The sequence below is a fragment of the Tenrec ecaudatus genome, chromosome 2, assembly GCF_050624435.1.
Source record: "Tenrec ecaudatus isolate mTenEca1 chromosome 2, mTenEca1.hap1, whole genome shotgun sequence".
NCBI classification, from domain to species: domain Eukaryota; kingdom Metazoa; phylum Chordata; class Mammalia; order Afrosoricida; family Tenrecidae; genus Tenrec; species Tenrec ecaudatus.
Window position 1 is genome coordinate 98,536,927 of NC_134531.1, and position 22,322 is coordinate 98,559,248.

At 47.3% G+C, this 22,322-nt stretch overlaps 1 protein-coding gene across 1 annotated transcript; it reads left to right on the plus strand.

Annotated features, from left to right (window-relative positions):
- Positions 1-556: 556 nt before the first annotated feature.
- On the plus strand, positions 557-20,573 carry RGMB (repulsive guidance molecule BMP co-receptor b). The gene is made up of 3 exons (XM_075541309.1): positions 557-1,112; positions 5,804-6,312; positions 19,586-20,573. The coding sequence occupies exons 1-3, from the start codon at positions 986-988 to the stop codon at positions 20,252-20,254; spliced, it is 1,305 nt and encodes a 434-aa protein (XP_075397424.1). The 5' UTR covers positions 557-985; the 3' UTR covers positions 20,255-20,573.
- The last annotated feature ends 1,749 nt before the right edge of the window (positions 20,574-22,322 follow it).

Here is a 22,322-nt window from a genome sequence, read left to right on the forward strand (position 1 = left end):
TTCTGATTTCCTAAGTGGCTTCGTGCTTGTTTTACAAAATGAAGCTACTGGCTCCGACTGCGGTCCTGCAGAGGCGATTGGCTGCTAGGGACCTGCCACACCGCACTCGGATCAGCTACCGCTGCCATTAAGGAGCTGGAGTTGAGGGTGGAGCGTGAGTAATTAAAAAAAAAAAAACACAAAAAAAAACTAGAAGGGAAGTTGAACTCGATCATATTAACTCAAGAAGTCAATGGCCGGTTCTTCTGCAACGCCTGGAGAGGTTATAGAGCTGCTATCATCAGTTCCCACTGGGTACAATGAAACAATAAATGGCTACAGCGGAGAAGTAGGGGCTCCGGGACCCCGTGCAGCCGACTGAATCCGCAACTCCAATTACACCAAGTAGGCGGGAGGAGGCGTAGGGGCGGGCACTCGCCGGGCGAGTGGCGGGCTTGGCCCGCTGTGCACCCACAGCCAATGGAGCTGCAGTGAGGGGCGTGGCCGAGGGTGAGGGTGATTCTGATTGGTGAGCACAGGAGGGGCGGGGCGGCAGTGCGGGTCCGAGATTGATTGACCGCGGCGGACGGAGAACGCTACGCAGAGACACCCTAGGCGCCGGAGGTGGCTGCTTACTGGGGCTGGGCGCGCCCGCGGTCGGTCCACGCCCGCCCTTTCGCCCGGCTAGCCCACGCTGGCCTGGGCGCCCACGCTGTCGGGGCCGCGCCGGGCACTCGCTCACGGTCTTTGTGTCCTCTCTCCCGCCTCTCTCCCCTTGACTGCCGGGATGCCGCTGCGCCCTGTGGCCGCCGACGACGCCCCGCTCCGCCCGCGGCGCGCTGCTCCTCGCGGCGGTGGCGGCGGTCTGTCTCCGACTCGGGCCTGAAGGAGGAAGAAGAGGAAGCGAGGCGTGCCCCCCGGCCCATGCCGCAGCCACGGCCCTGGACCCGCCACGGCGCCCGCGCCGCCGCCCTCGCCGGAGCCCGCCGGCCCTGCATGGACGGGCATGGGCTGGAGAGCAGCACCTTCCTTCGCCGCCGCCGGGGCTGAGCAGCACCGCCGCCCCCGGCCTTGCCCGCCGCCCCTGGCGCTGCTGCTGCTGCTGCTGCTCAGCCTCGGGCTGCTCCACGCAGGTACGGGGCGCACGGGGTGCGGAGCGCGGGGAGTGCTTTGTTCCCGACCGGCCTCCGGTCCCCCAGCCCTCGCCGGGGCCGAAGGCAGCGTGGCGGACGGGAAAGGCCTCCGGAGCCCTGGCACGCACCTTGGCGGACTCGGGGCCCCGCGCGGGCCGGCGGGCGCGGGTGCGAGGGCCCTTCCCTCCCACCCGCCGTTGGCACGGCCTGTTGATAAATCTGTCCTCCAACAGCTGCTTATCAAAGCTTTAGCGGGCGGGGGCCGCGGAGCCGCGCGCGGGGGACCAACGTTCCGGACGCTCTCTGGCTCTCTGCATTGGTGTTTACTGAAAGGCAGGCGCGGATCAGGTTTCCTTCGCCGCCGCCGCCGCCCTGGAGGAGAGACTGGGAGCCTTGTGCTGCTTCCCTGGAGTTGGAGAGTCGGGGGGGAGAGGGGGGACGGGGGGGGGGGGAGAGCCAGGCGAGGGAATCGCACCAGATGGAAAGATTTTAACCAGGCTTAGAAAAGCGGTGGGTCCATCGTGCAGCAACCAAAACGTGTTTTGAACGGGGCTTGCCTTCGCTTTTGTGAAAGCTGCTTTTAATGCTTCTTTTCAACCTCCCCGGCCAAACCCGCGCCTCGTGGCCGGCCGCGCGTTGTCGGCGCGTGGGAGCGGTGGACAGCTCTGCCGCAGCTCTGGCGGTCGCACCCTGAGTGGTGGCGGCCGCGGGAGATCTCTTCTCGGCGCAGCGAGCCTACACCTGTGTTTCCTCCTCTTTCTCTTTTCCAATTGCTCGCTTGAAATCTAGGATGCTCTCCACCAAGAAGAGTCCCACGTCTTTTCACGAGTTTGCATACGCAGGCTGTTTTTGATGCCAAAACTGAAGGGGAAGACAGACAGACATTTTTTAGTTTGAGAACAACCAGAGCGTTATTAGATACATTTCCCTTCCAGGCCTTTTTACCAGTATGACGGCAGTCACCGTGCGCGGCTAGGCAGAGCCCGGAACTTTAATGCCACCCAAATGTGCCCAGTGGTATTTTCGTTTTTGAGCCATACCAGGTGTGTTAAAACCCACTGAGGTCCCTTAAGTAGTGGGGAAAGAAATGTATGGCATTTAAGGAGGCGGCCTTTTTTCTTTTAAATTTTTAACACTGTCACTTGGGAGAACGGAGACCGCAGGCTTAATACGAAGTGCAATAGCAAGTTTCAGAAGGATGAAGCCCTTTCTTTAATTGGTGACAGCAGAACCTTAGAAAACAATGGCCGTTTGCTGACAAATAGTTAGAAACTGTTTCTTGATGTATCTAGATGTGTCTGGGGAGCTTTGGGGAAGAAACGTGCCTATAACCAAATACCCTATAAAGGCATTCCTGCCCGGTCATAGGTTTCACAAAATGGAGCTTGGATCGGCATGTGTGCCTCTTGGCTGGTTGGATATTGTTTTTCGTAGTTGCCACAGGCTCCTGTATCAGGGTTGGAATGTAGTCTTGAAGATTTCTTTGCTGGCCCATGAAAGCTTAAGAAATGCTCTTAAAGAGTTAGAAAACTATGTTACCTTAGATCAAGACCTTGGAATTTGAAACTTCACTTGGTATTTTAATATGACCTCACTGAACTCACCACGAGATTCAACCTGAAGTTGCTGTGTTGAGTGATTTCTGTGGACAACTTGTTGGAGTGATTAATCTGGTTGTTGCAAAAGCCTGCTTTTCAGAGATTTCTTTAAAGCCAGGCGCTAATGAAATGCAGGGCTTCTGTCTCCGCAGAGCAGGGAGCCTAGCAGAGTGCTCTTTGCAGATGGGCTACCATATGTTCTGAACCTGGATCCATATCATTAACCTCCACATTCCATATGGCTCCCCATTTCTCTTAATGCATGCTACCATATCTTGTTTCTCTTATTATAAACTGCATATTCACACGTGCTGTCTCGGCATTGAGAAACATCCTTGAATGGTGACACTTTCATGTCTGAATCATTAGTGAGAGCTCCAGACTCACAAATCCTTTAGCACCTTCATTAGCTAGAATGAAAATATTATCACGCTGACCATAGATAACCTGACCCACCAAATAGATATACTTTTGAATTGTGCACTGGGGAAATGAAAAGACTGCCTTTATTTGCCTGCCCCCAACCACGGCCATCCCATTAAAGCAAGCCCTTTCCTTTCCTGAAAGAGGAGATCCAATATGGGGGGAATTCCTCTCTTACTCAGACCCTTCCTGGCCTTCTTGGCTACATCCTTGAAATTGTTTCTGCTCTGCATTGTCTTGGTGGCATTTTGACAGGAGGTTTACTTTGCTGCCTGTAACAGGCAAAGTGTGCATTGTCATTAAAAATTCATGAAGGCTGGATATTTCTGGGTGTATGCTGCAGATTAGTCATCCATCATACAAGAGCCCGTGATGGAGCTGAGACTGCTGGCCCATACAACACTCTCCCGCTCACCCGCCCCTTCCCTTCATCACTGCTAGAAACTGTACCCAAAGCAAAAGAGCCTGAAGAATTCTGTTTCTGGTTGATAAAAGATTTCCCAAAGGATCCTGTGATGAAGAAAAAAAGGAGAAAGAGGGGATGATGAAAGAGCTGGGGTCTGAATTCAGATTCTCCTTCTTTCAGAGCAGGGGCAGCTACATTTCCATGCTGTCCTTACTTTTAGTATTTTATGACTATTTGAAATAATTATCCATAAATGTATGCTAGGGTAGTTTTTATAGACCATAAAAAGAACAAGTAGACACTACAAGCTTAGTGGAAAGTCCATGTGCTGTCATTTATTTCCTTGATTTCTGCTCACTGTGAATCTGTTTTTAAAAGGAAAAATCAATTAGTAACTGTCATTGTTGTGTTCTGCTTGTCAGGAGTTTGGAGTAAATAGGACCTGTGGAGGAAGGATTAGAGGAATTTGATACCCTCTGCCTTGATTTTCCCATCTCGAAAATGGGTTTTTCCTGCCCTTTGGACTTTTCTCTTTTGTTTTCTGAAGTAAAGATAGATTAAATGACTTAAGAGCTTTATAAATGCTGACAAGAGGAACTTTATAAATACTGGAGCTACTTTTGTCAGTTTTGAAATAAGTGAGCATAAACTAAAGTGTTTAAATCGTCTTTTTTGGTCTTTGATATTTATAACATGATGGGTGGGGGTGGTGCTAAGCAGTTATGCCCCTCCAATTCTTTGACCAAGCTGAAGCCAGAAACAGTGATTACCGTTACTTAACTCATACTTAAAAACTGAAATGTTGAAAATATCTTACTAAGTCAATGTCAAGGGCAATTTTAACTCTTGATGAGATGAAGTGCTTAAATCCTGATAATATCAAAAATTTGCTGCACCTCACGTCTTGAATAATTATTCACCACATCTTGTGTATTTAATATTCTACCGATAATGATTTTTTTGTCTCATCTAGAATACAAATTTTAGCTTTGGGGTTGGGGGTGGAGGGATTGCCAAGTCCATCTTAGAACAGGATCGTCATTTCTCAGATAAGAAACCTAAAAAGACCTGAAGAGATTAAGAGTCTGCCAACCTTAGGGACCTATAAGCAATTGTTAAGTAATTCACGTATGTGTAGTTGCTTATCACCATAGAATTTGCAGTTGATGATAAAGATTTCTCTGTTCAGTACTTCCATGGTGCCAACTTGTGGAACAGAATGCTGCACTGATTGGAGCACACAGCTTACCGAATGTTTGGCAATTATTGCACGTGCTTTTGTGCTTTCGGTAGTTACTTTTTTTTTCTTTTGAGACTGGGCTAGTGGCAAAGCATCATTTGGGGAAAAATTTTTTTTTCAAATAGGGCGTCAATACTTTAAAATATTTTTTGTATTTATTTACATCATTACATGTGTTTGACTTGCCAGCTTAGGAAAAAGGTAAGGTTAGAATTACTCTGGAAGATTCTGTGTCTTCTATAGTTCTCTGGTTCTGATTTAGTAGGATTATCTGTTATCTGGTTTAGTAGGATTATCTATTATCTGCATTGTAATTTAATCTAGTAAGTGTCCTTATGATGTGCTAGGGAGCTAGAACCCTGAGGCGACGAGGCTGAAGGTGAAGGGAGAAGTGAATAAGCAGTTCAGTCAAATGAATCACATTTTTTTAAAATAAAGCATTTATACTTCATAGATCCCAAGAGACTGTCAGTTTCCATACAATTGGCTTATAGATCCCTCAGGTAGTTCAGAGGAGCTTATTATCTGGATTGGATTGCTATTTTCTCTATAGCTGTACAGAAATGGTTAACTTTAAGATTTGTCTCCCTTTCCCATGGTGTGGAGGCCTTCAAGCCCAGTGTTGTGCACAGCACTGTTTACGTAGTGCTTTCTAAAGCACATTCTTTGACCTAATGCAGTTGTCAAAGTCTCAAAGATCGTGTCTTTGATTTGGCCTGAGAGCAGAGGACTTTCCCAAAGCCTGTCAATGAACAGCAAATTTGATCAAACACTCCGTGTCCCCCTCTCGTAGCGTTTTAGCCTAAGAACACTGTCCATTCCCAGTGGCCCACTCTTGAAAGTTTTAAGCAAAATGCCTGCAGTTCTCAGCAGCTTAATCTGAAAGAGGCACAGGAGTATAATGGAACTCTATTTCTGAAGGCCTTCTTAAAATAGGGGGCCGTGAAACAGAACAAACTGTTCCCCGGAGGAGCTCGGAGAGTCAGGATGCATCTTAAAATGTTCGGTCTCTTCTTTCCCGTAGGTGACTGCCAACAGCTGGCGCAATGTCGAATCCAGAAATGCACCACAGACTTTGTTGCCCTGACTTCACACCTGAACTCTGCCATTGACGGCTTTGACTCTGAGTTTTGCAAGGCCCTGCGTGCCTATGCAGGCTGCACCCAGCGAACTTCGAAAGCCTGCCGGGGCAACCTGGTGTACCATTCTGCTGTGTTGGGTATCAGTGACCTTATGAGCCAGAGGAACTGTTCCAAGGATGGACCCACATCCTCCACCAACCCCGAAGTGACCCATGACCCTTGTACCTATCACAGCCACGCAGGAGCCAGAGAACACCGGGCAGGGGACCAGAACCCTCCCAGTTACCTTTTCTGTGGCCTGTTCGGAGATCCTCACCTGAGAACTTTCAAGGACCACTTCCAAACATGCAAAGTGGAAGGGGCTTGGCCACTCATAGATAATAATTATCTTTCAGTTCAAGTGACGAATGTGCCCGTGGTCCCTGGGTCCAGTGCCACCGCTACAAATAAGGCAAGAAAGCTTTTTTCTTTCCCCTTTCTCATAACTTTCAAGTGCTTGATCTTCGATATGTTTGAAATATATTGAAAAGGGGCTAGTTTATTTTTTTTTATTTTGAAAAGGGGCTAGTTGCAAAGGAACTTCTCTGTCTTGTGGAAAAACAATCAGCAGGCTGGATGAAAGATTAAATAAAAATTATTTTGTAAGAAATCTTAGGACTTGGGGACAAACGTGTGTCTACATTTAAATAGACCCGAAGAGAAAGATTTAAAAGTACATGATAGAATTAAGCTCCCTAGCAGTAGTCTTGTTTTGGGGGGGTGGGGGGGGGGAGTTGTCATTGCGTAAATGCGTGTTTCTTCTTGAATAAATCCATGTCCTTGTGCATCAGAATGGCTGAAGTGGGTGTTCTGAATAAAGAAAACAGTGACCTATTGGGAGATATAATTTTTGGGGAGTTTGGAGCTTTAGTAAAATGTAATGGCTGCAAGCCAAATTTCCAATGGTGAGCCCGCAATGCTATTTTAGTTACAGATGTTGCCGTTACCGAGGAAGTTAACAATTGGCAATTTCAAACTAGTGATGTGTAATGACACCTCACGCCCCCCCCCAAAAAAAAAATCTCAGCACCCCAGGTTAACAAATTAAATCAGAAACCAAGGGGGAAACTGACAAAATTAAGCATCCCCTTAACTTTTGATGTGTTATTTTTGTTTTATTTTATTTTTGATGTTTGTTTTAAAGAAATGAACACTGTACACAGATACTGTGAGCCTTCATTAAGATACCAGTGTCTTAGTGTACCTAAGCAGACAGATGCAATGAGCTGGTCTCCCACTAGACAGTCAGTTCTAAATTCAGTCATTAGTAAATAACGAAGTCATGAAAGGTTTTTCCACAAACATCTTGGCCCAGGCAAAGCCTGCTCCTTGTCAACCCGAACCACAAGATTGCACAAACCATCTCTTCTTGCTCAATTGCCTTTGTTGGAACTAACATATAATTGTCAAGGACCGAGCTTTTGAATGCCCGTGACTGATTTAGAATCCAGTATACCTTCTTGGCCTTCAGGTTTCTTAGTTGCATATAAATCCATTTACTTGACCTTTTGTAGGGATTACAGCACCCCTGGAGATGTTGGGAGACATGCTAGAGCAGCGGTTCTCAGCCTGTGGGTCGTGACCCCTTTGGGGGTCAAACAACCCTTCCACAGGGGTCTCCTGATTCATATCAGTAGCAAAATTACAGTGATAAAGTAGCAATGGAAATAATGTTATGGTTGGGAGGTCACCACAACATGAAGGAACTGCAGGAAAGGGTCATGGTATTAAGAAGGTTGAGAACCACTGCCCTGGAGGATCACAGATACAAAATTACATGTTACTGCTCTGAACAATGGAGAATGTTATTGCTGTTCCATGCATCAAAGGGGAGCTCTAAATGTTTTCACTTCAACTCCCAGTTTCTGAGTCGAATCCTGAGTTTGTCTTCTGTCCTATTAAATCTTATTTATCAAAATACACTTTTCTTCCCCTAATTTTTATGTGTATGCAAATAGTTCCTCCTATATATGTATCAGAATATATATTTCCTGTGAGCTACACTGTAAGCCAGTTGTGAAGTAAGTTATAAGAAAAGACATGGGCCAAAATCCATCATTTCCAGGAAGTCATGGGGTACATAAAACCTGGGAATAGTCTTTGGGAAAACATAGCACTAGAAATCCAAGAAGATGGTTCCATTGGGAATGGAGAAATCATCGCTGAGTTGTATAAATAACTGAGGATTTGGAGGGGTGGGTAAGCTTCAAGCAAAACTACTGAGATGAAGTGCTCTCTGCATGGGAAAATCCCGGTTCTTTTCACAGCCTAAAGTTTTATTTTCCATGCCTTCCATTCCGACCTCTGTCACTTCTGTTTTTTATTTCACCTTTCGAAATTCTATACTTTTTACTGTTGATGAAGAGAAATATTTAGGCAACAACCAGTACCTTATATGAATTTCAGCATTAGGTAAATGAAGCCATTTATACTGAAGTATTTGATACTCGGTTTCATTTGTGGTTGAATCCAAGATAATGTTTAGCAAAGGAAAAGCACAAAGTTGTCTTCCACCTCTTTCTGGTAAGAGTCGAAAGTTTTACCCATTCCAAAGGAGGTGGGGACAGGATGTCCACTGCCGTAAATACAAGTGGACAGAGAACACGTGGGTTTGCTTGTAAAGGATCTCCCCATTTCTGGAGACCATGCGCTCAACAACAAATTGGTCCATGGACTCGCAGCCTCTTAGTGTTTCTTCTTTTTGTAACATTCTGCAAAGCTCCCAAACATCTGAAAGGCTCTATTGACAGCCTTTCTCCAAGCTTCTAAAACCAAGCTAACGCCCAACATCTTGCAGCGCAATTTCCTTTGGTTTATCGGGACCGAAACTAAAGCCTTTTAAAAAAAATCTTAAGCAAAAACAAAACAAAGCCCCCCAAAAGTGTAATTAAAAATTGAACAATAATAGGCAAAAAGTAAATATAAAATAAGTTCCCGAAAAAGCATGATATTTCCCTCGATAGGATTACTGTGATCCTCTGTAAAATAATTCTTTCAAATGCTGGTTTTTGTGTGCCCCAGGTTTACTGACATCTTTCCAGTTGCCATTCCATCAGCTGACCTCCCGTGTTAGAGTAGACGTGTGTGGCATGGGTTTTCTTCTAGTGGGCGGATCTCACTGAAGTATATTGCCACGCCATTCGTTCAACGTCCTCTGGGTGCACTCAAACTACTAAGCACTTGCATAGCCAGCTGAAGGATAACCGAGCACTGGGCTGCAGACGCTGTATGACCTTTCCGTTGAGCGCTTTTCAGGGACTCAGTGCCCCTGGATGTGAAGACTGACCCCGAATATCGTAGAGGCCACGTGTGTACATGGACCTGTTTATACGAAGATAGTCACACACAATTCATTGTTATGTTTTAAAATACATTCATTTTCCCTGTCTGCAGCTCTGACCTGAAGCACTTAACCCTAGGTGTATCCGTAGGGACACTCCACAGTCTTAGGAATCTAGGCTAAATGGGCCCCGAGTTCTCCCCTTGCCTTCATCACAAAAAGACAAAATTCGGGGAGAAATATAAGCAGTGGAGCTTAAGAGGATAGAGTCATCTCTACCCACCCAAGGACCGGTTTCTTAGGCTAGCCTTTGCCCTTGCCCACATGGCAAGTATTATACTTAAGGCAGATTAGGCCTGCAGTGCTTGCTGATGTCTCATCTCCCTCCCCATCCCGCCCCGCCCTCCTGCCCGTCTCCCTGGGACACAGGGCCTGTGTTCCAGGTAGTCACGGTGTGCACAAGTATGCTCGTGGGTGCCCTTCACCATTCTGTGTGACACTGCCCCTCGGAAGCGGAGGCAGCAACAGTTGGCCACCTTACCAGGTAGGCATGTTTCTAAAAGGGAAGCCAAAGCTGTTCTCAGCTTACCGCCATGGGGGCTGGCACACCTACACACCCCCACTGCAAGCTACATCAGCTCTGGGCCATCTTTCCCACCTGGGACCGTGCAAGGTGTTTATAGGCATACAGACTGAGCCGAGGGGGCAAGCTGCCTGGAACTGGCAAGGTTAGCTACACTGGAAAGAAGAGCTATTTTTATTTGGGAGGAGGGCTTGCACTATCTAGGCTCCGGAAAGGTCCTGTCCCTAGCTCTCCCGAATGAGCACTCTGAGATATGTTCTTGCATGTTCTGGTTGCTGACCCTCTCTCAGCTGTGGGCCACCAGCTCTCTGCAATCCTCTGGGAGTAACGCTGTCAAAGCTAGCTGGTAAGCTTACCCATCGAGCGTATTGTGCATGCTAATAGATATGCTTTTGAACTGCTTGTTATTATCCCCCAATTTGCTACTTTTCTTAGGAACTATTGGGGGTAAAAATTCACTGCTTGATGATAGTCGAGATAGAGAAAGAGTTTTTGCTCCTTGTCTCTTTAAACGATAACAAGAGGGCTGTTGTGTGTGAGGTACAACACCATTTGCTTGCTCCTTGAGCGTGAGTTGGGTCCGTGTGCCTTTCTAAGGCCCTTTAGCACGTTGTGACTGTTTCACAGCAGCAAGTAGACCTGTAAACCCATGTTCTGGATCCTTCTCTGTTGGTTACAAAATCAGGGCCAGATGTGCCTGCATTGCAAAGGCTTGTCAACTGTCATTTTTAGCATATCTCTGGATCAAGATTTGGAAATCTGTCCTCTTTTAACCCCAGACCTAATTTTTTTGCAGCCAAGTTTTTGCAACTCATTATATTTGGTATCTTTATGCAGACTGTTAGATGCGAATTGCATGGTGATGATCATTCTTACTTTTTATAGCCTGAGGAAGAGAATCCTCCTCTCTGCCCCCCTCCGCCCACTCGATCCCACCCCCATTGGTGGAATGGTGTTTTGAGTAGATCAAAACCACTTAAAAACAACTCCTTTTTTTGTGATTTCAGTGAAAGTTTGCAGATCGTTTTGGTTTCCCAGGTAGCAGTTCATTCACATTCTGTGGCATCGATTGCATCCCCACAATGTACCAGAGCTCTTCCCCTTCTCCCCTGCGCTTGCCACCTCCGTGAGCCCTTACCTGTGCCTTTCCTGCCTCCGCAGCTCCGTACCTAGGTCAGTGTGGCCCTTTTCAGCTCCTGGTTGGTTGTCCTAAGGTGTGAATGCTTCCTTATTATTGACCCTGTAGTCCTATCTATTATTTGGCTGAATTAATAGGAGGTGAGTTATTGGGGGTGAGTTCAGTTCCAGGCCCAAAGAGGGACCAAGAGCCAAAGTCCTGGGGTACGCTGCCCTTGTATGTACAATGTTGTTACAGAGGGGGACATATGATATTTTCTTTATAGTATGTATGCTTTCCTTTCCAACGTATTCCTTTCTATTGTCCACATGTATTGGAGTACTTTATACTAACAGTCTTTTCATGCTCCACACTGAAGAGACATAGGTATGGTTTAGAAATTGTCCAAAGCTTGTTTGTGTCTTTGGAGTGTCTCCATCCCTACATTTTAAATCTTCCTGCCTGTGCTCTCCCTCGTGCAAGTCGTTTGGGAGGAGTAAAGGCCTTCAAAACCTCCATCTGTAAATGAAATTAGCCCACACCTGCCCCAGCCAGGCAGGACCACGCTGCTGCGGTGGCCTCTGTTGCCTTAAACAAATCCACACTCCTCCATAGTTCAAACCAGAGGCAAGCGGCCAAGTCTGATCCACAGCTGAGAGTTAGAACTTGTTTTTCTGTCACCTTTCCAAGCATGCCTCTCCCTCTGGTAAAGTTTCATTGCCTCACATTTTGAGGGAAAGGCGCATGAGGAAAGAAACATCAGGTGGTTAGCGCTGGTTTTTTCTTTTTTGGGGGTTGTTGGCTTCACTTAATGCTAACCAAGTAGTTTCTGCCTGTGCGGAATGTGGTCTGTGAGAAGCATCGCCTACAGTGCTGAACAATGAGAAATGCTTTCCTTGCCCATTTTGTCGGTGTTTGTTTTGACTGCAGCAGAACTTGCTCTCCCACTGTTGCGAATTCTGTGTTGTGGGTGGGTTAACTTGAGGACGCGACCCTGCGCTGCTTCTCAGTCAGCGATAACCCGCAGAATGACTAAGACACAGCTATGGCGGCGCGTGTAATCGGACCACCGGGCAGTAAAAACCGCGGTGCTGTTGGCTCTAGGAAGAACTTCAGGTGGAACTGGTTCTGCAAAGAGAGGAGCTCTTTATGCTCTAGTTAGCTAGTTATTTTAAGACTCGATGCCAAAAGAAGGGTTAGCTAATTCTGGTGAGGTGCTTTCATGTTGGAACACATTAATATATACTGTGACTAGAACTGATCTGATGGCTTTTGGGCACTAACCTCCCTTTCTGCTCTGCATGCGCTCCTGAAATGGAGTGAGGGCTTAATCTTGCCATGTCAAGAAGCGTGTGTGCATTTGTACATGTATGGGCCTCTGTGGTGTTGGCAGAGCCCCTCTCTGTTCAGGGATTGCTTTGTAGCACTCCAGCCAGCTTGCTCTCCGGAATGCATGCTCACCACGTGTGGCTGTCGTGTTCGTGAGTTTCTAAGAGCCTTTTATTACTTTATGATCATATTTTATTCTTTTTAAAGCTGCGACCACTTGAAACTGAACCTGCAGTGACAGTGTGTGAGTGAGGGTACGGTGAATACCTTCAAGCCCTTGTACTTTTGCCCCCTCCCAAAGCTGAAAAGTGATTTCTAATCCCCTTCACTGGGGAACAGCTGTGCTGAGCTTTGGCCCGGAGCATTTGTCCAAGGTCGCCTGGAGGCAGGCTCTGTGGCCCTCAGCCTGAAGTCCCCACCAGAGGGTGGGGTGGGGGTGGGGATGCCTCGCTAAGACTTGCTAGGGCGGATTCCTGTCCCTAGAGTTACTGCCGCTGGTCCTGGCTCTTGCCTTTCAAAATAGTTTTAGCCTCTGGCCTGAAGCATAGTGGCAGCCTAGGCCTGTAGTACTGTCCACACATGCCTCTGTTCACATCTAGAATCCCAGTGCATTCCTCCTCGTGGGGCAACAAACAAACTAACCAGGGGCCGAGATGTTCCCTCCCGAGTGTGTGGAGCGGCTGAGACAGACACGGTGTGGCCTGCCCACTGCTTCTCCTCAAGCTCAGCTTTGCTGTGCACCACCAAAGGAAGCTGGCCCAGTGCCCGCCTGCTGAGCCTGTTTGTGCTTCCGGCCTTCTTAGTCTAAGTGTATAGGAGTTGTTCTTGGGAAGCTTGTGTTTCTGTGCCTGCCCTTGTCTGTGTCAGCCCTGGGTCTACTTTCCCTTTCACTCTCCAGGCCCTGCCCAGCCAGGGAGCTTCATGCTTCTTCCCTGGACCACCGAACGGAGCCGCCCTAAGCTGTGGCTGTCCTTCTCCTGCTGGTTGGGTTTCTCCTATCTCCTCCTGCTGCCAGCTTCCTCTCCAGTAGCCCAGGCAGCCCTTGCCCCTGCGTGCATTCCCCAGGGCAACATTGAACAACAAATCTGATCCAGTCCCCCATCGTGCAACTCCTAGTACAGTGCTTGATGGAAAGGACCCCAAGGTGATGGTGACGCTTGTTGTCTTGAGTCCTGTGTGCAGAGTAGAACTGTATTTCCAGAAGGTTTGCTAAGCCTGTGACCTTTCAGAAACCGCTCCCCAGACTTGTGTTCCCAGGCACTTGTGGGTGGGTTTGCGGCTGGTAGCCCAGCATTGAATCACTGTGCACCCAGGAAGTCCAACACGAGGATAGAGGAATCTGCTTTGATCTCTTTGGAAGACAGTAGTGTAACGTGTTAGTCTCCTTCTGGCGGTGACAAGAGTCGAGAGTAAACTTTTTCATGAACTGCCGTCCTCTTAACCATGTGTGCTGCCTTAATACCTTGTCTTGGCCCAAGGAAATGATTTAACAAAACTTACTCCGTTGGTCTTGAGCTCGGCACTCCTGTAGGTAGATATTTACAATATAGGCTGAATAAGGATAGTAAACTGACATTCCAGTTCATTGAGCTCACAGCTTCTGGCAGAATTTTTCTCCTGTTTTTTGAGGGTTTGTTTGTTTGTTGTAGATTATCAATGGCATCCACTACTTACCTATCAATTTGTCATATTGTAGTGACCTGGCCATTGCTATGATCAAATAATTCCCAACTGAACTTCTTACATATATATAGAAACACCCTCTTGTGTTTGGCATGAAATTGTTTTAGTTATTCTACATGAATATGCTTTTTCTTTCCCAAAAGGAGGAACACCACGTATTGTTCCCAACCTTGTGTAACACAGCAATGGGGTTGCCTCCCTGGGGGCCTGCATGGAGTAGCTCTGTCCCCCAACGTGCTTCCTGGTAACCCTCAAAAAGTAGGGGGTGAGGTGGGGCCAGGCAAGAGGCTTGCAGGAAATTGCCTACAGGAGCCAGTGGTAATGATTACACAATTCATTTTGATATATTTGACCATTGATTTGTATGATATGTTAATGCTATCTCAATAAAACGGTTTTTTAAAGGCTGTAATAAAGTTGGAAAAGCAAAGAAAGATGAAAAATGGGCAAAACTACCTACAGATGGAATCAAATACTATAGTACATATATTTCTACAGCTTGCTTTTGATCTTTCAGCATATTTTTGAGACTTGTCTATATTGATATGTGTACTTTTTGTTTCTGTAGAATAGTTCATTGTGTGACTTGTACCAAAACTCACTTTTTGCCAATTTGTATTGTTACTCACTACGATCTTACCTATTCGAGTTTTCACACTGCTCGTGTAAGTGGTGCTGCAATGTGTGTGTGCACACATGTGTATCTGTGTGTGCATGCATACAGTAAACACTGGGCTTAGAGATGGGAGCGAGCATCTTTTTCACCCTTTATTTTCTCTTGTTGGAATGTTATGGTCACTTGTAAAGGACTGATGTAGAAAAAGTGGGAGGGCTTTCAAAGATTCATTTAACACCACCTCTAATTTTTAATTCCATTTTCCCACCAACGTTTTGAAGCCCCTTTGCCACCTGTAAGGATCCCTGGTGGCACTGTGGGCACGGCCACTGGACCTCTAACTGAACAGTCAGTGTTTCTAGCCCACGAGCACACTCCGTGGCAGAGGAAGATGAGACTGTGAGCGCCTCAGGATTCCCAGTGGTTCAGATCCTAAATGCAGCCCTACCTAGGGTCTTCAGGAGTCAGAGTCAACCTGATGGCAGCTGCTTTGGTTTGGTTTGGTTTGGTTTGGTTTGGTGACTTATGCCACGTCTGTGTAAGACTAAAAATGTCCTGAGCACAGTGCTCGCTTATTCTTACACAGTCTCTTGTTGTTTATTTGTTTACCTTATAATTGTACCCAGTCGAGGTGATAAAATAGACATACGAAGCTAGCTATACGAAGTAAAAGTCATTTTGGCTTCCTTGAGGCAAGAGGAAGTTTAACCAGGTATTTATAAACATCCTTTGTGTTCCAGCCAGATTTCTGTGGCTAGTTCAGTTTAGTTTTGCTGACCCTTCTTAAGCTGAACGATGAGGCCCTTGATCAATCAGTCCAGTTCTGGCATTGAAGAATTCCAGTAAGGTCCTGCACTTGCAGTGCCAAGTGGTCTGATTAAACACCGGTAAATGTTTCTTCCAAACTGCGATAAGCACAAATAGTTAAGTGCACCACCTTCGGGGAATTCTCTTCTAAAAATCCTATGCTCAGCAATTTGCAAGACCTCTGTGCCTTGGGAAGATCTCTCTCTGTCTCTAGATGAGGCTGTGCTGAAGTTTCCCTCTGTTGTGCTCGTTGCTAACGTTTAATGTACTGTATTCTCTCTCTCTCTCTCTCTCTCTCTCTCTCTCTCCCTCTCCCTCTCCCTCTCCCTCTCCCTCTCCCTCTCCCTCTCCCTCTCCCTCTCCCTCTCCCTCTCCCTCTCCCTCTCCCTCTCCCTCTCCGTCTCTGTCTCAAAAAGGCGAGCGGGGTAGATGCCTCTTGGTTTTGCTTTCTCCACAAACCTAAAGTCCTTGTTGTACAAAGGTTGATTTGTAACTGCTCTCTCTCTCTTGCTAAGAGATCTGATGGGTGGTAAAGCTCACAGGGAGTGAAACATTAAAAATGAATGAGGGGAACTAGAGCAGTTGGCTGAGGGGGGCGGGTAGGCAGAGAGGGGCTGGCTGGAGGAGGTTTAACAAAGGCATTGATGTTTTAAATGCACAGAAATGCCATCCATCAATAATGAATGGTGTGGCATAGAGCAAACGTGCCAAATTGAGTTATTGCAGCATATGGATCAGTTTATGGGGGGCGGGGGGGCGCTAGGGGGTGGGAAGGAGCAGCTGAGCTGGTGTTTAAAGTGTGCTGTTTGAGAGCTTTTGAATCCAGTTCTGGATATACTGCTCTCTGAGAGCTGCTTGGAAATCAGAAGAGTGGAATTTCCAAAAACTCCAATTAAATTTTGAATGTTGATACATTATAATTTTTTTTAACCTGAGTAGGAATGGATACACTCTGCATTTCCCAGGAGGGAAAGTAAGTTTCTGGCCTTCAGTGTGCCTATTTTTTTTTTTTAACCACTCACATTGCGCCTGTTGCCCTGCAGGATTGGTAGTCACATGAAGCTGTCCCGCAGGCAGTGCTCCTGGCTCTCTGTTGAAGCTTGTTCGGTCCATACTGAAACTGCCCAGGACCAAGCAGGAACCCAGCTCGTGCTGTGGCCCCGGTTCTTCTCCCTCCGCAGTTGCATTCAAAGGATAATGCTGTTCCTGTGTTCTGTGGGAGATAAGCTTGTCCAGCGGGAAACGGGGGAGACACATACTGATAGCAGCCTTGCAGAGACAAACCGCCCCTAGGAAATTGGGGAGACAGGCAGAATCTGTTAGGGAAATTGGAATCTCTTGTTGGTGTGCGCTTGCGGGTGCGCGTCAAGCTTTTTGGGTTAGCTTGGCTGCTGCGGATGCGCGGGAGTTGCTGCCGAATGCCACAGGTGGAGCCGCGGACAGTTAGTGTGAGGGGCTGCAAACGGCTCCAGTTCCTGCATTGGAATTGGTGCGTTCAATGAACAAAACAGATGCTTGGGGAAGACACGTGGAACCATTCGACTTACTTCCTATTGGCTTTTGTTTGTGTATTTGAAATGAACTTGTTTGTCACTAAAGTTCATTTTCATGTGACTTTTCCTTTTTTTTGAAGTGAAACACTGTTTCGGTTTGGAGGGGTGTTTCCCTTTGGCTTTTAAAGGAAACCGCTGTATGTCTTCCATTTGGCTTCCTACTGACTCGTGCTTGCCTCCTTGGACATTTGTTTTGAATTGGATAGCTCAGCTTGGTTGTCCTTTTCCAAACTAATTTCTCTTTGTTTTGCTTAATGTGAACAAAAATGTGTTTGGCTCTCGCAAATAATGCCAAGTTGGTTTAAATGTGAGGTTTGTTAGTCTCACAGGACAAATGACGTAGCCGCTGGAGAAGATGATGTACACTCGTTTGAGCGTGAGTGTTAGAGTCTATAATGAGGATCGTGATTGTGTGAAGAGTTTATTGCTGACTCTTCTTTTAGCCATCTCAATTATTAAGTTCCCACTCTTTTGGGGGCAGAATTTCCAGGGCAGGGGAGGAGGGGCAGTCTTTTTATCACCACTGCAAAATCCAGACTGGTCTTACCAGACTGGTCTTACGGAGCCCTTGTCTGACTGACCTGAACCAAAAAGCCCAACCCAAACCCGCTGCCATCAACCCCTGCTGACTCCTAGCAGCCCAGTAGCACTGGCGTTTCCACTAGGGGCAGACTGCTACAGCTCTCCCCTTCGGACCTGCTGGCGGGTTCACCCCAGGTGCTCAACCACTGCGCCTGCCACCAGGACTCCTTTCAACTGACTTTAGAGCCACCAAATAAATCTACTTTATAGTCCCATTAGATGCCCAGCCCCAAACCCCATTCACTCTGGAAGGCCTTTGGTTGGATGCACAGCGCACCCCCCTGAAACCATCTCTGCCGCACCTCCTTTGGGTTGTTAGGAAGGTGTTGAAACGGGAGAAGGCTGGTAGTGAAATTAAATTGTGGCTCAGGGTAATTAAGGAGGGAGAAACCCCAGCATTTTCATAGAACATTGTCTGGCCTTGGTTGCAGCTGCAAACAACGGATATGAGTTTAACCAGTTGCTACAGTGCAGCTGGTTCAGATCTGGCTTTATAACTGGCTGAAATAAAATGAAATGGCTGGAAAATTCCAGTCAAGTAACACCAGTGGGAACATGTGGAATTAAATACTGTGAGCAAATGCTGGCCGAGTTGGGCAAAAAAGAAAAAATCAGACATAAACTTGAGGGTGGTGGGGAGGGCCGGTGGGGGCAGGGCCCGATAACAAGGGTCTATTGTTGGGATTAGTGCCCTGCAGGAGGTGGAAGGCAAGGCGGCCTCCTTGCAGAGCAGTGTTTGGCCTGCCTACCTTCCTCCTCAACAAATCCACCTCCTGATAATTTCTATTTATTTTTTTCCTTCAAGAAAGAAGAAATAAAGAAGCTGTTACCTCAGTTACTGACAGTAACACAATCCTTAAAATGTAGTCCTTTTTTCCTTAGGGCAGTTTCCCCACCAAGTGTGATACAGAAATCTCTTTGTGCTTGCCTACCTCCGCCACCTGAGTGGGACAGAGAAGGCGGGTGTGGGTGAGGGACAGGCGGTGGCTGTCTCTGTTTGGTAACTGCTATGGTCAAAGGGTTCTGGGGTGGGGGTGGGGGGGTGCGAACGGGGCCACTGGAGGCTTTTGTCCGACTGTTTTTTCCTGATGGAATGTCTGTTTGTTAATGTGGAGAGTTGAGAGTCAGCTGTGAGCACATTTCTGTGCAGGTGAAGGGCCCCGGTGCAGTTTGAGGAAAATACTCTGTTACCGGGGTAGGGTATTGTATTTCCTGCCCGGGCTTGGGAGCCATATTTGCCGAGTGATTTCCCTGTCACTGGGATTAGCCAGTGATTTGAAACATTTCATTCAGGGACTTAGAGAAATCTTTCTGGAGGCACATGGTTGGGGCCTGTTGCAGGGATGCTACGTCTTCAACTCTCTGCTACTCTTTGCAGTGTTTATATTTCATAAATTTGTCATGACTGGGATGAAATTAGAAATCGAAATTCTGGAAGCTAGAGGATTATTTAGGCTCTGTCAAGTTTAGGCATCATTTAGAAAAGGTCGCTCTCCCTCCGCACTCCTAGCCAGTCTTCAGAACTAGGCTACAGATCTTCCCACATTTGGAAATAGACAGGACAGTTGCCTTAGCATTGATCCTGACTCGTGGTGATGCCCCCTGGGTCTCAGCGTAGAACTCCAGAGAGTCTTTCGGTGGCTGCTCTTCCAAAAGTAGATTGTCAGACCTTACTGTGGAGGCACACCTGGGTGGATTTGAACTGGCAATCTTCTGGTTACCAACCAAGTGCATTAACCCAGTTGTAGATGTTCTTATTTGTTGCTGTCGAATCGATTCCAGCTAACAGTGTGGTGGCATGTGAACTGCCCCGCCATGTCGGTTCTGTTTGAGGCTTTGATCGCCAACATTTGGGGTGTTCCCCGCCCTATGGAGCCACAGCATGTGTTTGAACTCCCAAAGCTTCAGTTAGTTGCATTGTGCTTCACCGGTGCACCACTGGTCTTCTCAACCCAAGAAGTACTCTACATGGGCGGGGATACCATATTCATGAGGGAAGCGGAAGCAAAGGATCGTGTGTGGCCATTGTCTTAAGCCATTCAAGTGTGAAATGCAAGAGCACTCTGATGACAGAACCGTGTTGCTTCTATTTTTCTCCCGTCGCATTCAACTTGTGCCCCTGTTCCTTCCTGCAGATCACTATCATCTTCAAAGCCCACCAAGAGTGCACAGAGCAGAAGGTGTACCAAGCCGTGACAGACGACCTGCCGGCTGCCTTTGTGGATGGCACCACCAGTGGTGGAGACGGTGATACCAAGAGCCTGCGCATCGTGGAGAGGGAGAGCGGCCACCACGTGGAGATGCACGCCCGCTACATAGGAACCACGGTGTTTGTGCGACAGCTGGGTCGCTACCTGACCCTTGCCATCCGGATGCCCGAGGACCTGGCCATGACCTATGAGGAAAGCCAGGACCTGCAGCTGTGTGTCAACGGCTGCCCCCTGAGTGAACGCATCGACGACGGGCAGGGCCAGGTGTCTGCCATCCTGGGGCACACTCTGCCGCATACCGCCCTGGCACAGACCTGGCCTGGCTACACACTGGAGACTGCCAACACGCAGTGCCATGAGAAGATGCCAGTGAAGGACATCTATTTCCAGTCCTGTGTCTTCGACCTGCTCACCACGGGCGATGCCAACTTCACCGCCGCAGCCCACAGTGCCTTGGAAGATGTGGCGGCCCTGCACCCTAGAAGGGAACGCTGGCACATCTTCCCAAGCAGTGGCAACGGGGCGCCCCGGGGAGGCAGGGACTTGTCCATCAGTCTCGGACTCACATGCTTGTTCCTCGTTGTGTTTTTGTAGGGATTGTCTACCTGGTTTTTTTTGTTGTTGTCGTTGTTGTTGTCTATAACAGAATTTTAAGATATATATTGTCATAATATATTGAGTAAAAGATAAGAGTATATCTGTATATACCATGTATATGACAGGCTGTTTGTCCTGGGACACCCACCAGATTGTACATACTGTGTTTGACTGTTTTCACTTATGTTGGATGTGTAGTGGTTTTTGATTGTATCGATTTTTGTTTTGCAGTTTTGTGAAATATTTTATAATGTCCCTGCATAGGGACCTGTTAGAAAGCACTTTATTTTTTATATATTAAATATTTATGTGTGTACCTGGTTAGTATGTATAGTGCATATACACAGACACCATCCACAGCATTTCCACTGAAGATGACCAGACACGTTATTCATGGCTGATCTTGGATGTTCCCCTCTGCCCATCCCCATTGCTACTGATGTTGCCAGCGTGGGCAGTGTTCACTTGCTGCCTTCTGGTGAAGCTGCCTCGTTCCTTTGGACAATGGGATCCTTACCTCCTCTTCTTCCCTGTCTCTTTGGAAGGAGAGCACGGAAAACTCCCCTGCCTCTCCCAGGTGCTTTGACTCTGCTCTTCACTAATCTGTAAGCAGCCCACTTACTCTGTTTAATCAGAGAGTGGAGGGGAGTGTATTACAGTTCGTATTGATCAAGATGGTTTTCTATGAGCACTTACCATGTATGAGGTTGGATCATAAGGAAGTGCCGTTTTTGTAGGTCAAAAGGGTCGCGTGATGGCAATTTCATATATAAATGCCAAGCATTATGCTGGACCCCAGGGGCTCCCAGACCTTTGCTCATTCCACACCCCTGCTTAAATTGTAGATTACCCCTCTTGAAATTCCATCCTGCATTTTGGAAACATGGCATTGAGGGATAATTCTGACTCACTCTCTGTCTGATTTGTACAAACCCCTGTTCTTAACCTCTTTCTTTGGGTTGTCACACCACCTCGAGTTTCCCAGCCGAGGTAACGGTCCCCAACCACACTTTAGGAATCCACGGACTAGGGTTACTTGAAGTCTCTAATGTAGGGGTTCTTCACTCTTGCACAACATGCTCTCCGCCACACTTGTATCTAGACCAGTGGGTCTCAAACTTCCTAAAGCCACGACCCTTTAATACAGTTTCTCATGTGGTGGTGACCTAGTGACCCCCCCCACCATAAAATTATTTTTGTTGCTATTTCATAACTGTAATTTCATAATCTTCCTACTGTTATGAATGGGGCGACCCCCGCAAAAGGATCATTCGGCCCCAGAGGGATCACGACCCACAGGTTGAAAACTGCTGACCTAGCCACATAATGAGACGCATTGTCCATAATGACAGAAGCTTCCCAGGCCTGACTCAGTGCTGGCCACTCAAACATTCTCCTCCACTGAGCCATGTTGCTTCCCAGGTGATCTTGCTTAACGAGATGTTCTCCCTCTGAACACCTGCTTATTGAGTTGCCCACAGAACTGGGTGAAATCCTGTAAAGTAAAATGATTTCGCCTTGCCTCACCCACTGCGGTGGGAAAACACCACAAAGGGCAGGAACACTTATTGGGAAAGTTAAGAAAAGCAAGGCTATGCTGTTATATGGCAATGGCTCCAGGAAGAAGTGATAAACTACCTTAATGACCCAAGTTTCCAAAAGAAAAAATTAAGTTCATTTTAAATGCCATCGCAATTACTGCCAGGGTTGTATGCAGTGCTAACTGGCCGGGCAGTTTCTCCGTGCCGTGGCCTGTTGGTTTGTGGCACTAGTGTCTGATTGCCCTAACAAGGGCGATAAGCATCCATGTGCTTAACTAGTGAATCATGCCACATTGTTACCACGTGAGACTCTGTAGGTAGGTATGGCTGGTGTCTCCAACCCCACAGCACCGGGGGGTACCCAGTAAGCAAGTAGTGAACAGTTACTACTTTTTAGACCCACATGTAGTTGTTCTGTACAGTGTAGTAAGTGGGCCCCGCTTGCCTTTCTTAGCAAGGGAAGTGTGAATCTGCTCTTGTAATGGGTCGCTGTGAATGAGAATCAACTTGATGGCCATGAGTTT